Source organism: Lutjanus erythropterus, chromosome 17 (assembly GCF_056507025.1).
Source record: "Lutjanus erythropterus isolate fLutEry1 chromosome 17, fLutEry1.hap2, whole genome shotgun sequence".
In the NCBI taxonomy this organism is placed as follows: domain Eukaryota; kingdom Metazoa; phylum Chordata; class Actinopteri; order Lutjaniformes; family Lutjanidae; genus Lutjanus; species Lutjanus erythropterus.
This window is the reverse complement of record NC_139333.1, coordinates 17,239,647-17,256,527: the sequence shown is the minus strand read 5'-3', so window position 1 is coordinate 17,256,527 and position 16,881 is coordinate 17,239,647. Positions and strand designations below refer to the sequence as shown.

Below are 16,881 nucleotides of genomic sequence, written 5' to 3'. Positions count from 1 at the left end.
ATTTGGTGCCAGAGTCTGTGACTTGAGACTGTGAAGTTAGTCCCCTTCTTCCATCAAAGAAAATCTCCAGGCAGACTGTTTTGCTGCAAACAGAGGTACTAGCCAATTGAAACAATGGGAGGGACTGTTGGGCTAATCCTCCACTCATGTGACTCCACTGAATCATTAACCCTAGGAGGCCCCTCCTTCAATAACCCTGCCCCCCCTATCCTTCCACGATTCGCTGAGATAGCTGTGGGGAGGGTGCGATTCAGTTACACTGAGGGCTGGGAGGTGCTTGGGCCGGGCAGTCCTGCTGAGGCAGTGCAGAGGAGACAGAGAAAACAAGTGGGAGAGTTATAGACAATATGCCTGACAGGTGGAGTCTCCCACAGCGCTTTGTTATGGAATGCAGGACTTTGGAAAGAGGGAATAAGCCACGTTGAGCAAGAGGCTGTCTCAGCGCCGGGTAGTCATGAAGAGTCCGGTGGTTTATGGCAACCCAGTCATGTTTACTCCAGTGGATTGGAACTATCCAGCTGGTGCCCCGGTACGGAAAGGGAAGAGCGTGGAGGAGCTGGGAGATGCCGGCTGGGCCAGAGAGAGAGAGAGGATGGCCCATCTACAACAGTTACAACAACTACACCAACTGCAGCTTCAGCAGCAACAGGTTGGATATCCTGCGTATGGAGTAGCTCCTCCTGGACAACCACAGGGACCAGTGATGGTGCCAAGCCCTGGTGACCCAGTTCCAACTCCAGGCTGCCCTATGCCAGTGCACAGCAGCATGATGGTGCCTGTAGGTGGGCCAGTGGCATCTCCGGTGCATGTGCCAGCACCATGGCCGGTACAATGGGAGAACCAAGCCCAAATTAGACAGGGCCCTGTCTGCCGCCAAACTAGTTGGGAGTATGAGAAGAGGCCTCAGGGCCGGGATGTTTACTTCCACCCTGGTTCACAAGATGGTCACCTGGATGTGAGGATATCTGAGTGGAAAGGCAAACATTGTTTTTACCAAGGCCCAGAGGAGTACAACCACCAGGACTACAGCAGAGTGCCACAAGAAAAAGACAATACTGACCTAAGAACTCAAGAAGGATATGGGGGTAAACTGGACGAGGACAGAAGAAGAAGGGACGATCGGGTTAGAGAAAATGACCATAGGAGTCCCAGAGACTTGGAGGAGTATGATCATAGGGATAAATGCAGACATAGGGATCATTATGACAGGAAATACAACGAGCGCTACGACAGCAGAGAGCAGCACTATTATGACAGCAGGAAACAACGTAAACCTGATCTCAGAGAACGTGACAGCTACAACAGTGAGTATGAAGACTACTATGACCATAAAGACACATATGATCGCAGAGACAAGTACAGGGACAGTGATCCCTACTACGACCGTGATAGGGATTATTATGACTCTAAAGAGGGTCACCGCTACAGAGAGAAGGAATACAACCACCGTAGAGAGGAGGACCGTTACTATGATGAGCGAAAACGCAAGGACGATTACTATGATGATTGCTATGACCGCAGAGAAAATAACTACAAAGACAGGGATGCTTATAAAAGAAGGGGTGAGGAAACCAGTAAAGGAAGGTGCCAGTATGACTCTGAACTGGACGAGCGCTGTGACTACAGGGAGAGGGACTACTATAACAGGTACAAGGATACAGGTGATGACTACGACCACAGAAGGAGGGACCACTACAAAGCAAGGGAGCACTATGAGCGTAGGAATGTAGACCATTACGACTACAAGAGTGAAGACCACCGGGAATACAGAGATGAGGAACATTCCCGCTACAAGGCCCGAGACAGATACCTCGATTTACGCTCAATATCCATGGATTCGTCATATGAGGAATACCCTAAAAAAGATCGCAAGACGCACTGTGAGGAATGGGTTGAGCAGCAGAACCAGAAGTTGGCGCTCAGAGAGATGCACTCTTTTGAGGATCCTGTTATATACCGGCACAACGATGAGCAGGAAAAGGGGTACGAGTCCAGCGGTGGGAGTTCAAAACGGGGTCGCAAGCCTGTTTATGTGGGCTCGCTAGATCGTAACAGCTTCTACAGGAAGACAGCTCCAAGCACCCTGCGAAAGTCCCAGTTTTCCACCGCCAGGAAACCGAACAAAGGTAAACACAAGGATGTTATCATGTGAGACAAGGTACACAGGTACATATGCTGTATTTGCATAGTCTGAGGTGCTATCTGCAGTATGCTTGTGTGATCATTTAACATCTAATTCTTAGTCCAAGCATTTTACCCAAAAATATGGGTCAACCTCACACACATTACAACATAAACAAACTCAGTAGATTCTGTGTCCTTTAAGTGTTCTGAATGAGAGAAAAAAGGTATAAGGAATCATGTAAAGGAAAAGTTTTAAAAATTCTTCCAAAAATGCCTTTTCGGTACAGGCTTTTTATGTGGAAAAAGGGGTGAACCTCACTCAAATTACAACAGAAAAACTCATCAAAAAATCATAAAAGTCTCCTCTATAACAAAAAAAAAGGTTCTTAACCATACCTGGTACCACTTTTACACTTCCTAAGATGATGATATAAGTCAAAATCACTGTATTAGTCATGAATTTAAAGCAAAATTATTCAAATATCACTTCAACCAGTGCTTTTCTATTACTTTCAACCCATATTCATGACTGTCAAATCTCAGAGTTTTTTGCGGAAAACCTGCAATATGTAATGATAAAAACTTTTCATTACAAAGATATTGCAAGAAAACAAACCCTCTATGCCATTTTGGAGCCCATTCAGCAGCACTGAGCCCTGTGTGTGGACGTCGGACAAGAAGACAGACAAATCATTTTTTTTGACATGGACGAATTGTCAAATTTCAATTTTTTTTTGTACTTTCCCTCACTTGGATTTCTTCAGACTTTTGATATGTTAAAAATGACGTATTTATAAGACTATTGAATGAGTTTCTGTTGTACTTTGCGTAAGGTTATGACATATAATGCCTGTATTATTTTAGGGTTTCAGACGCATCAATATTAAGATGAAAGGCTCTGGTATAATTCCACATTACTAAACAGATGTTGACTAACAAAACATGAGCACATGGTCAGTGTTCTTGTCATTTCCAGCCCCTGTAGATAAAACATGGTGGAGAGGTCGACAGTATTTGGTGTCTCACTTCTTATCATTGGTGACCTCCAGAGGTGCTCTTCCAATCAATACTGGAGGCTTCAAAGTGCTGACGAGCCAGACTCGCCTCCTTAGAAAGTGTGTGTGTTTGCTGGACCCTGCGTGTGTGTGTGTGTATGTCAGTATCACCTGTCTCACAGGAAAGTGAACTGTCAGGTATCTGTAGGTGTAAGAGCCTGCAGAACAGGTTTTGTGGGCTCTTGGTTTTTGTTGTTGCTGTCACTCTCCCTGTCTGTCTGCAGTTTTCTGACATACTCTTCATCACTCCTGCTATGTGCAAACATAACGAGTCTGTTCAGTTCTTGCATGGCTGAAGGCTCAGTCGGTCATTGTCTTGGTTGTTTACTTCAGACAGATGATAGGCTATTAGCATGTCACTTGTAGCATTATCAAGGCATATGAGAGGCTGTTTATGAGCCACAGCATGCATTTAATGCATTAAACTAAAACTATTGTTGAACCTATTTCTATCACTGAAGGGTCCATTGCTGTTACATATCACTGTTTTTTATTGCCCTGGCCAAGAGAGGTGAAGTCCCTCCCCTTCTGGTGGACCAACATGGGACCTTAGTTTGGAAAAATTATGTACAGTAGTTAAAAGACATATGATGTTTGTCAATTTTAAACAATTTTCTACGTCAAGAAAGTTTCAGTTTATCGTAAAACTGAGAAGATGCAGAATTAGAAAGACTACACACCCAGAAGTCGCATAAGTGACGTCATGATTTTCTCTGTTCACAAGCTAACGTTGAGGTGAGGTCTAGTCACATGAGCAATGGGTCTCGCTCGTTCTTTCTCTTCCCAGCTGATTAAAGGACCAGGAGTTGCTGCATAAAACTCTTCAGTTAAGATAACATTACAAGGGACAGCACAGTTTGTGATGGTGACGTATCAAAAAATTATTTGTCCCATGCCATTAATTATTGTTCTTCTTTTATTTTTATGTAATACTCATGGGGTACACCAGAAAGGAAGGGACTTCACCTCTTTACATGATACCCAATTTAGGGTCCATATTGCAAAACAATACAACATTTTCACACTTTAAGAAGTTGTTTTGAGTGGCAGGAACATGTTTTTGCCCCTTGAATCCAAGTTGTGCAATGTGTCAGTGTCAAATGAAGATTTTTGACTTTAAGATATAGTCTAAAGTAAGAAAAGGTTCCTGATTTAGACAGCTATATATCTTTCATTTGGCTTTTCTTGCTAACTTCAATGCTATGGAGACATTTCAGTAGCTTAGCATTCAAAATATTGTGGTTAAATACCCAGCTCAGTGATGATGTTATCAGCTGTTAAACCAAATGTACAGGAGGGACAGAGGATTTACAAGGATAGTGGGGTGCTGGGATGATTAGAGTTACTGATAAACAGTTGTAGTCTGTAAACACATAAAAACAACTAGTTCAACATTGGATAGTGGGTGTTTGTAAGTGTTTCTGTGTGTGCGTGGAAGTGTGTTTCATGGACGAAAGGAAGGAATCGAAGAGGGAGAGAGAGAGAGCACTCTCCTGACTCACTTCATTGTGTCTGAGAAGAAGCAGGTGGCGCCCCACGACCCCTCCCCCAGTCACCTACAAACACACGCACGGCCACACACACACACTCAGTCCACGCAGGCCCCCTCCACACACCCAATTCGGGAGTCCAAGTATTAATCCCTAGCGTCAGCATGGTGAGTGGATGGCGGGGGTCTGTCTGGTGCCAGGCGGTGGCCAGTACTGGCCTGACTCCTTAACTGCAAGACTAGACTGACTCAATATGTGTGCACATGTGTGTGTGTGTGCAAGTTGGAGGCTTATTTGAGAGATGACGCCACTTTTCAAAACACACACACGCGCACGTTTGCCACTGCAGTGTCTTGTCATCCGTTAATCTTGTTAAACTGTTTCAGCTCGGTCAGGGGTTTGCCAGGGGTAAAGCATTTGATTGCAGGGATAAAAACATTAGGCCATATTGTTGCAGCACTTATTGGGTTTACGTTGTGATTCAGTGACATTGAGGTTATGGCCGAGGCTTTTTGAGAGCATGTAGAAGGGCCTTTGTTCTCAGTAATCCAGTATTAGATATCAGACCTCTGTCTTAGTCTGAAAAATCTTTATAGTCTAGTAAACAGCACCTGCTAATCAATTGTTTATCTGACATATATCCCTATAAAATATGATTTTCTGCAGGAATATACAGTTTAACAATTTATGTTTACTTCTTTTATTGTTTGAAACAGATAAACATATTGAATATATGTGGTAAGGATGTAAATATGTGCCTGGATTTCTGTTTATGGTTGCACTCTTGAACTTTTAAATGATGTCTTCTGCTGTATGGGCAGTGTTTGAGCGTCTGTGTGTGAGTAAGGTGTCGTCATCCAGCTATGATCTGGCAGCGTATGTTGTGTTGCCCGCTGTAATCCTCAAGCGCTCGCTGCCATTGGTGGGCTGCAGGATGGAGGTGGGGTGGGGTGGGGTGGGGGGTTGAGGAGTTAAGACAGGAAATCTTCAGACAAGATCTCAAATTGTCTGACAGCCTTGCTCTAAGGATGTCTTATCTCTCTGCTGGCAAGCAAAAAAGTCAGTTGGCAAGAAATGGTCAGGTTCATCAGTCAAAAAGTCTGTGGGAGTCAGTGGTAGTTAGCTTTTTTGTAGCCAAATTATCTCATTGAGGCCTTTTTAAATAATTTTTGATAATCATGGGAGTATCATCTAGATTTATTATTTGAAGACTGTTCAAAATGACGAAGTCTGGTGCAATTTATTTTCATTAATATTTCTGTGTTTTGAAGCTTAGAGTTGCTTCATAAGCAGTTTTAAAGGGATAGTTAATATTATGATAATTTGAAGTGCGGCTGTGTGAGGTACTTTTTGACAGTCAGTATAATTAGCTACAGTAGATGCCGGTAAAACGGATAATAGATAAGTACCTCCTCGTACAACCCCAGATCAAATAATCAGAGCTATCCCTTGAAACTCTTGACGATAATCATCCTGATGTTGTTGGTTCAGACACACATGGACATCAACTACAGCACACCATCGGCATGCTTCAGTTCAGTGTTGGATAACGTTACTGGTGCCTGCATAGAGAGCAAAACTGATGTTATCTGCACCTTTTAGACAGAAGTGTGGGAAAAGACAGCCAACTGATCTTTGACCTCATGGATTTTCCCATCAGGACTAGTTTACCCACGATAACACATAGGGAGTGGCCATATATCCAGTTTTTATGGATGTTATTGTCATGTGAGCGCCAAACAGAGTCATATACAGGTGCAGTTTACCTGTAAGCGAGGGTGACAAATTACAAAACTTAGAGCAGTACCTGAAATTTCCAGGTATTTCCTTCTACTGATTCATTTTTACAGGGATCATCACATCATTGTATGCGTGACAGCACAGTTCACCTGTCATATGAGTGTGTTGCCATTGACCTCCATTAAATCATAGAGAAACTGTCATTCCATCAGAGTTGTTTGTGCTCCTGTCAGTAAATATTTATCTGTGACAGACAGTCACTGTCAGTTTTGGGTTTTCACAGTAAACAACTTAACTTGTTTGAATGTTAATTTATGGTAAAGGCTTTCACGTTGTTCTGTTTGATGTGTACAAACTGTCACAGTGGTTACAGGTGTTGATCATCTATTTACATATTCATACATACAGTGATTATTTTACTGTCCTCTTTGGTAAAGACTCACTATTATTAGTAAATAAGGGCATCACACACTGGCTGTATGAACTAGAGATCCACTGATTTCAGCTTTTTTTCAGTTCTGCTTTTATAATATTTTTTTTAAACTGTAAAGAGACTTTGTGGATAACCTGTATTTTTGACCAATAGCGAGTCTGATAATTGAGTGCTGTAGTCTGTGTGGTTTAGTCAGTTCTGTATTATTATGTCACCTCTCATCTTGATTTATCATCTCGTTAAAAAGGTGTTAACATTAAAGGTACAGTTCACCAAAAAAAAAAAAAAAAAGTACACAATTCTTCTAAGGCTTCTAGAGCTGTTTATCCATCTAGATCGAGATGTCTGTCTTCTCTCTAATCTAATGGAACAGGATAATGTAACTCAAAGCACCAAAAAAAAAACATTTGAAAAACTCAACAGCAGCATCTCTTTCCACAAATCTTGATTGCTTGGTTGACATGTCCCCGTAAAAAGATTGCTTTATTATCTGCTGCAATAATAGACTAAATGTTGGGATGCATTTTTAAGGGATGTGAAAATGTCATTTTGCCTCCCAGTCGTTTGTCTGTAGAGTTCAGTGCACGGTTAAACATTGAACGGTTAATTCAGATCTCTTATTACGTTTTGGGAAAACTCATGAAGCCCTCAGGCAGATCCTTGTCTTTACTTGTCCTACAATTAAGCAACAGATATAATTCAGTCATCTCAAGACAGTTCTCACACACAGGTTGTACTGAGAGAAGAAATATTTTCCCACACTGACAGTCAAGGCAGTATATAAAATTTCCTCATAAAACAGAGAAAATGTAATATGATTAACTTTTTTTTTTTTTTTTTTTTTAGTGTGTATCAACAAAATAGACCCATTGTCCTTCTCCTTCTCCTTGAAGAAAGTACAGATTTTTTTGGATGAATAGGTCCCTCTCTTAATGGTTTTGGTTCCTCCCGGTGCCCCCCTGCACATATGCAAAACCGATGGTCTCTTGAAGTAATTGGACATTGTTCATCATAGAAATGAGCTGAAATGAGAAATTCCAAGGAAGCCAGAGATCACAGTCTTGGTCCTGTTTGCCACGTAGCATTTCAGCAACTTATTTATTCAACTTGTTAATTATACTGTAGCCTCATCCACCTGGGAACAAGACGAAACACAGGATTAAGTCTGGGAACAATCACATCCAAAATGCTACATGTATCAGTACATGGCCTGCTTTTGTAATGGCTCGTGTGGTTTTGAATAGAGGGCTCTAATTACCAGAAATTCCCAACAGTGGTACACACATAAAGGTTGCTGTGAGATTCTGCCAGGAGCAGGAATGTGACCTTTTGACATTTGACCCTACAAGAGATAAACAGGATGGTATGTCACTGAATAAACTCCCCTTTCTCCATTTTTGACTGACCTTGTAACAGCAACAGTTGGTGGAACAAATTTGGACAAAAGGCTCAGGATACAGCTAAATAAACTGTAAAAAAAAAAAAAAAAAAAGAAAAAAAGAAAAAAAAAGCCTGCCTTAAAAATTTGAGTGGACTGAATTTAAAAAGACATGTTCAGGTATTTTGCAATGATGCAAAAGACACTTGATTCAAATTAAAAAGAAAGATCTCAAGAGAGTTTTAACTCTCAAACACTGCATGCTGGGAAGTCTGCTTAAATGCTTATATTGTGCATCATTAGAAAGTTAATAAGCTGATTAAACTCTGTACAGTACATTCATTCAACTCATCATTTCAAATCCAAAGACTTCAAGTTAGATAAACTCATGTTTATAGGTTCTGAGGCTAAAGAAAAGTTGAGGAAACTAATGATTTCAAAACAAGCGCCTTCACTACATTTTTGAGTTTTGAAGCAAACACAAACTCTTATGTTTAGACCGACCTATAATCCTTTACTGAGGTAATTTGCTTTTCTTCTTTAGATAAACTTGGACCTTCGAGTTTTAGAAACCCTCATTAAAATTCTATTTCAAAAACTGGTAACAATGATCTGTGAACCTGATTTGTCATTATTTGAGCTTTTGAGTTTAGGCAACAATTTTTGAAATACACATCTTTTTGTTTTTTTGTTTTTTTTATAATTGCAGTGTATATTTACATCAAGTTAAAGAGAGAAGATTAGTTGATGCCACAAAATTCCTGTATGATTTTTTTTATGCAGTGTGAAAGCCTTTTTGTGTTTAGTCATTTGGATGAAAAAAATTGATTTTGTTCACCTTTGCAGAGAAATTTATTTTGAGTCTTTGTCTAAACCACAAAGTGACCGTGTTAAAGGGCCACAGTTTAACACCCTTTAACAGTCTTGTTAATATTTACCCTGCCTGTGCTGACATTGTTATCTTAATCCAGTTACCAGCGTCATGATTTTTTTCTTTTCCTTTTTTTATGCATGCAGTATTAATAACAAGTCACGGCTCGCAGGTTGTTAGGTAAATACTGTTGCTAGTGTTGGCATTTTCTTTCCAGGAGTCTGGGAGCTTGTGTGAACTTATTCTCAAGTATGCTTCATGTACCAACTGAACACACATGCTTAGGCACAGAGTTTCCCATGTGATCATTTCAGCAAAGCCACTCCCTGCTCTCCTAAAACTTGGCTTGATATGAGGAGGGCCCCTGCTGTTCATGTTGCCATGGCGACTGTGCATTCTGCTGTGAACTTTGGAGCAGCGCACACACACACATACACTCACACACACACAGCACTGATTGTGTCTGACCTTAAAGCGCTCCGTGCAGGGCAAACTTTTGACTTTTAGCGCAGCACGCTGACTACAAAGCATGAATTCAGAGAAATGCTGCTTGAAAACTGGTTCTGCTGCAGTTGTGCAACAAAGTAACAGATCTTCAAAAGAGTGTGATTTTTCAAAAAAAAATATGTTCTTGAGTTTACTTGAAAGGTTTTGTAGACTGGGTAAAAGAGTTAAAAATATCCTTAAGGGCAAGCTAAAGTTGGGAGGATTGTGGGGGAAGATGTTGATCATCATTTTGATAGATTTCAGCCTGTCAGAGGAGGAGACTGGTCAGGTGTCAGCAGACTGTGAAACATGAAACAGACTCTTCACAGAACTGGACCAGACTTCACTGGACTGGACCCATCCTACTCATCATAACCCCTGATTAATGTTACTGTAGCCAAATGTGAGTTCGTGTGGCTCAAAAAGCAGCGCTAAGAATTTAAGGAAAGATTGCATCTAGATATTTTGATTGTTGATTAATCCGTCAGCCACTTTCTTGCTTAATCGCTCAAATGTCTTGTTTTTATACAAACCAAAGATATTCAATTTACTGTCACAGAGGACTAAAGAAGGATATAATATTATAAAGAGGATATAATAAATGGTTAAAGGTAGAATCAGTATGATTTGTCTGAGCTGTTTGTAAACACACCAGAGAGATAGTTGCAATATTTTCAGGGTCTCTGCACATACAGACAACACCACACACTTGCTGTTACTTAGGAACAGTGTAATATCATACAAATAGGGTTTTTTTAAGTGTGCTGCTGATCCACACATCCACAATGCAGTGCACAAAGGAAACAGAAGAGCTTCTCACAGCTGGAAAAAATAACTTTGGGCGGTGGTGGAAAAGTTCAAAAAAAGTCTCGGAAAACAAACCAAAAAAGTATTAAATCATTGGAAAGCATTTTGATGTCTCTTTGTGAAGCTGGCGGGAGCTTTCCAAAGTTGCAGTTTGCACTTGCAGTTGCACGAGACACACATATTGGATGGAAAATGTTATAATGTAAATATATATAAATATTGAATGTAATTCAGTAGATTGTATCAAAGAAATTTATTTTAATGTAGAAGAAAAATGCTCCATAAAACTCAAAGTATGTTGTGAAGTTTTCAGATGTACTCTACTGAAAAAATAAGTTCATATTTGAAGAGTTAGAACTGCTCTTCATTTTTGTTGTAATAGTGATTTAAAATACAAACGTGAAATTATCAGATCTTATCCGTATCAGCCATGAGAAACAAATTATAGGTTGAAAAAAAACGAGTTGAAGGTCCAGCTCCAGGTTTTGTTAACTGCCAGAGTGGTCGTCCTCCCGGGTGTGTGTGTGTTTGTGTCAGTGTGTGTGTTTAATGATGGTGGGTTCCCATCCATTCTCATGGTAATTGGAGGTCTGGAATGGGTTTTTGCAGCGGGATGTGCAGTCTTCTACGAGGCTCGGGAGCTGGACTTCAGATTGACAATGGACTACCATAGAATGGGTGGCGTTGTTTGAACCACTGCGTGTGTGTGTGAGTGTGTGTGAAGGGGGGGTCTGCCTGTTTTTGAAGTGGTTTGAAGAAAGTTGCAAGCAGCAGGTGGGTGAAGCCTCATCGTCTTCTCTTTTCTTCCTCTTGCTGCCTTCTTGTCTGTGGATGATGCCATGAAAATATGTAACTAGAAGAGAATGCGTCAGTGAATTTTGGTGAATACATGTTTTATATTGAAAGCGTCATGCTTTTACTGCTGAGATTTAAGGGGGACTTTCAGTTTTTCTGAATATTTATAAGAATAGCATCAATAAGGGACTGTAAAATCAAATCTGCAATCATTAACATGCCTCTCTCTGACCTATTTTTTGTCTATCCAAAACTTAAACTACTCTCAGATGGACATTGTAGCACTAAATTTGTTTTTATTGTGATACAAAAATAAAAGCATCATTAGAAGCATCATTGTATGCATTAAAGTGGGAAAGTGGTAAATGTCCAACAGATAAACAAAAAAGGATGAAAAACACTGAATTTTATACAAATGCGATGACGCATGAATCTTTGGGAAAAATCTAAACCATGCGTTCTGAATGAGCTGTGATTTGTGTATTGTATCTGACTTTCACTTTTTTTGTTTCGTGTTAAATCTTGATGACCTGCGGATGTATCAGCTGTGACTGCAACTGTGTTCACGCTGAATGTCTGAGGATAGGAGCTGCAGTGTAGTTAGAGGTGTCTGGCATTGTCTGTCCTGGTTTATAGCCCTACACTCCCTGCTGCGACTGCCCCAGAAATCCAGTCTGCTGTGTATTTATAACTAAAAGCTCAGCGTTGAACATGATTCATAAGGTGCAGCAATAGAAATTAAGAGCTAGTTCCGACTTGAAATCATTTACAAATGATGCCTGATTCCTGTGAAGCATTCAGACTCCTGTTTCAAGAAGCTTTACTGAGTTCTGGATACATTTGCTGAGTAAATCTCCAATCTACAAAACTTACAACACAGAGCGCAGATGCAGTTACGCTTAAAGATTGTCTCTTATTTATATTTTTGTCAAATCTCCTGTCCTGACCAAAACAAATAATATCACCAAACTTTTTTTTTTTAATCTTTATTCTGGGTAAACAAGACATGTAGTGAAGGGAGGGAGTCAAAGGAGTACAGTTCCTTTGCCTTCATTAGCCCAGAAAACCCACAGTAACCCTGTATATTTCAATACACCACATACAATATGCAGTCTCTTTATTTCTCAGATTATTTAATATGTGTAACCAGGTCAGACTTTGAATGCAGCTCATTTATTAACCATCATATGCAGCCGGGTTTCTGCACAGACACCCCCAGACCCCCTGCAGAGACACAGTCCCTTTTTTCCCTTGTTTGGCTGTTTGCTCATCGTGCAAGAACCAGTTACATTCATGTCACATGAACTCTACAGCATGTGTGCGTTTTAGATATACTGTATACACCCAAAGTTTATTTTGTTTCCTCGTCAAGTTTAAACATCTCCTTTTTCAAACCTGTTTCTCTCCCTGAAAGTTCAATTCGTAAGGCTCGATTCCACCGCAGGCACTTTCATCATCCCCAAGGTACTAGGAATCTTTTGGAGGAAGTCGGTGCATTTCCACTTCAGTCCGGGATCTAAATTTTAAATTAGTTCCAGAAGCATTATTTTCCTCACCAAAAAGTCCACGCTCAGAAGGTAGAACAGGTTCTTTGGTTTTGGGGCTTGCAATGCTGAACATTTATGATTGCTTGGATCGCAGCATTTTATTTCAGCCACCGTTTTTTTTTTTCTTTTTTATAGTAGTGTAGTGTTTTGTATGTAGTTCATTATGCTCTGACACATCGACATGGGATTACTGAAAAAAGATATGACTCATGGATCAACTATGAAGTCAAGGCCATAAAGAGAATTTATGCCAAGGAAGAAATCCAATGCATTTGGGTCAGTGTCTGTCGCTTTATGAGTCCAGGAAGTGTTCCTTGAATTAGCAATCAACAGGTGTTTACAGGCAGACCACAGCTATACAGTAATGAAAGAAAAGCTGATTAAAATGGTTTTAGGGAATCGAAAAACTTCCCTAATGGTAGCTAACAACTGCAGTATCTTTTATTGTTAAAAATAATTCACAGTAATTCAGTTTTCTTATTGATTCCTGGTGAGAAAACTTTGGTTTAATTCTCTGGATTGATACCCTGCTGAGGTTTTGAGCAGCAGGTAGATGTTTGTACTCTGTGATTAGTCTCTCTGATTGCTGGCATCAAGTCACAGCAGGTGTGTGATTCAGTAAATATCGATTGTTCTGTGGGTGTTACCAGCTGAGTGACACATGCAGATCCTGTTCCACATGCTGATACTCTTATGTTACACCTAACTGCATGGGCGCCTGTGTCTGCGTGTTTGCATTTCTTATAGATTCAGTAGTCAGATATAGAATATTTAGGAATAAACGGTGTGTGTCTGTGTGCAATGGTGCAAACAACCCTCTTTATAAAACTTCGCAGAACAAAGAAAAGTGGAATTCAGCAGAAGTGGGTCAAACTCTGCTCATGTTGTTTCACAGGTTATTTATGGTGGAAATAGCTGCGTATTTAAGCGTGTGAAGTGGAGCATATGATGGTGTGTGTGTGTGTGTGTGTGTAGAGGATCAAACGTGGGAATAAGCCGATTGATTCCAATTAAATTCTGAGTCTTTTGTTTTCAGGCTCTCTTTTGTTTTGTGTTGCTGCATGACTTTTCAAACCCATTAGTGGACTACTTTCTCATCCATGGGGAAACGCTCGAGTGTTGGCAGTTGGCAGAGCAGCGGCAGTGGCGGTCGGATGATGCAGGGAGGGTGAGACACGGTGCAAGCAATGAGAAAAGCTCCTTTGAGTCGAGCTTTAGCCAAGTCACGTGAAGACAGAGAAGGAGGGAGGGGGGGAGACAAAAGGCAGGTGGCCCAAGGATCAAACACTCAGTTCTGCAGGTCCTTCAAAACTAAAAAAAAGTCTCAAATCCAATCATCTGAATTTTAAGCCTTAAAGCATCTTGAATATTATTTTGACAGGTCTGAATTTGATTGAATTATGACCTTAATGTTGCTTTTATGAGGTTGTATTTAACTTCAGTCTTACTTTTAAATGTGTTTTTGGAAAATCTTGCATTGATTGCGCTGTAACAACCACAAAACGAACCCTGGTGATGCTGCAGCAGTCACTGTGTGTGTGCAGCACAAATTATTTGCAGGTGCAAGGGTGACACAAGGGTAAGAAGAGTTAACTTCATTAGCCTCTGACGGCATCTGTTCGAGGAGTGAGGGTGACGTCACCCTCACCCGCTAACACAACGCAGCAAATGCTGCATCTTCCTCTGCTGAGGTGTAACACGTAACACCTCCACAGGTTTATTCATGATCCTGCCTCATAGTATCACACTAACCCACTCCGAATATGTGAATCTAACTTAGTGGAGAGCAAGTGTTGTGTAAAGTGCTACGTTTTACTCATCTCATCTCTTATGGGCTCTCAGCCTGAAGCCCGTTTGTTCCTACTGAAGTCATAAATCTTAAAAAAAGGGTCACAAATATATACATTCACATTTTGAAAAGTCTAAATAATTTCCTGAAGGAAATGGATCATTTTGGGGACTATTTTCAGCTGCACATTTGGTATTCTAGTGAGTGTTCAGTGCAGTGGGACAGTGTTTGTAAGACTGAGACCACAGTGCCAGTGTTCATGGTAATGAAGCAACATGTCAGTGGGTTCAGTAGTGTGGCATCATGCATCATGTGCAGTTACCTCTCTTCCCTCAGTGCCCCTCTAACAGCCTCTTCTCCTCTCCTCTTTAATGTCTGCCCGTCCCCTGAGAGCCTGTATGTCTGTAGTTGTCTGTAGTTGCTGTCACAGTCCATTGTGCCACACACAAAGAGCCTGAGTCCACTCCAGTTTTGGGTCCATTCATAAAAAGCAGTGGTGCATGAACCAGGCTCTCCCTCCAGACCGAGCACCCCCGGAGATCATCCCTCTGGGAGTGATAGCAGAGACATTGATCAAAAGCTGGTCAGACAAGACGAAGAGGAGAGGGCGGAGCGGGTTGGTGGGTGGGCGGGCGGGTTTATGTTTGGATACGCTGAAGGGAGACATGAGCTGGGAATGTTTTTCCTCTTCCCTCTTTCCCTTTTTGGACTTTGTGATCTCTAAATAAACACTTTGTGTCACGTTTCTGGCTACAACAAGCTTTGTGTTTCTGCCAATTTCATGGCAATTAATGAGCAGAAATTGATCAAAGAAATCACTGCATACTGTTTAATTAAAAATATTACAATGAGTAGTGGCTATAAGATCAAAAGCCTTTTCGTTGCGGTTTTGATGGAGCTAAATTTGTCTCCTCTCCTGTCTTTTTCAGAGATGACCCTCCTGTCATCCCAACCCAAATCCCTGGACTCCACCCCGACCTCAGACTCGACCCCGACCACCGGCACAGAGGATCCCGAGCAGAGGATGCTGGAGAAGAGGTCAAAGGTCATCGAGGAGCTGCTGCAGACGGAGAAGGACTACATCAAAGACCTGCAGATGTGTGTGGAGGAGATCATCGAGCCTCTGCAGAAGAAGCAGGTGGGGATATTGGAAATATTGTGCAGTTGAATTAAACTGTGGAAGAGCTTGAGAGACTTGAGCACTGAGGAAATTCAAGATCTCTGCTAAAATACTGCATGGGATGGGATTTACATGTTTGTTTTCAGCAAGGGGTGGTGTCGCTTTCACTACAAAGTTCATTATCTTTTTTTCTTCATATATATGTTCAGATTAACGGGGACAGAGTAGACATGAAATGCCCACAAAACATAAACATCATCAAGCTTTTAACAGAGAAAATTTTCATACAGCTTAAATTAAATGGAAAAAAGAACAAATTGAGTGTGTTTACATGCACTAGTGTCACAGTTTTGAGTCTTTTCAGATATGTTTTGATCATATCTGGGATATGATTTGCCTGATAACAGACTGAACTGTCAACTCTTAACACTCCAGTTGACCCTGTGGAGTCAGCAAGGATATGATGTTTACAAAGAACAAACTGTAGAGAAACAGGAAGGCAACCAGACACTCCAAAATTTTTAGAAAAATAGTAACAACGAGGAAGGAAATATTGAAAATACTTCATTGTAGTGGCTCATCGCTAAAAAAAGTTTGGACCACTGTAGGTATTGTACCCAGGTCAGGTTTGTCAGTCCTGACATAGACCTACAGTGATGAAAACATGTTGTTTTTAATGATTTAGCCCCTGCAATGAAGGTTTATTACAATTTCCTTCCTTGTTGTTACTATTTTTTTCTTATATTTTGGAGTGCCTTCCTGTTTATTCTGTTTTCTAAGTGAATCTGACACATTGTTGATCTGTGGTTGAATAATACAGAGCAACCAGTCATCTTCTTTATCCTATCCTATCCTTAGAGAAGCCTGGTTATTCACCTCTCTGTATGCATGAGTATATATTGCTTTCTGACTGCCTGAACTTAAGAGTATGAAAGCACTGTCACACTTTCACTTTTATTTCAGCACGTAGATCGTCATTTCACTGTTAGTCATCTTATTGTTTGTTGTACTGAGAAAACCATATATAACTTTATTTGAGTGAAGGAGTCTCGTGGAAACATGGCAGAGAATGATTGGAAATGTGGGTGTAAAGCTGAAACAATGAACTGATTCATCAATTATTGTTAGTTGCATCCCTCCTTGGATAAGGTGTTTACTTACAACACTATCATGGTTTGTATTGGAGTACTCCAGGTAGCTTAACCAGTTTTCTCAAACCCAGGATAAGCTCTTTTCTTGTTTTCTG

General features: G+C 40.7%; 1 protein-coding gene across 4 annotated transcripts in view; it reads left to right on the top strand.

Moving 5' to 3' along the window:
• dnmbp (dynamin binding protein) overlaps positions 1–16,881 on the top strand; it is a 59,900-nt gene that overhangs the window by 34,313 nt on the left and 8,706 nt on the right. For 3 of the 4 annotated variants that reach the window (XM_084740387.1, XM_084740386.1, XM_084740385.1), the window contains exon 5: positions 15,445–15,653. In XM_084740387.1, the coding sequence (XP_084596513.1) occupies positions 15,445–15,653 (209 nt within the window). Of the gene's footprint in view, positions 1–271; positions 2,127–15,444; positions 15,654–16,881 lie in introns of those variants that run through there. The other variant, XM_084740388.1, reaches the window with a different exon arrangement.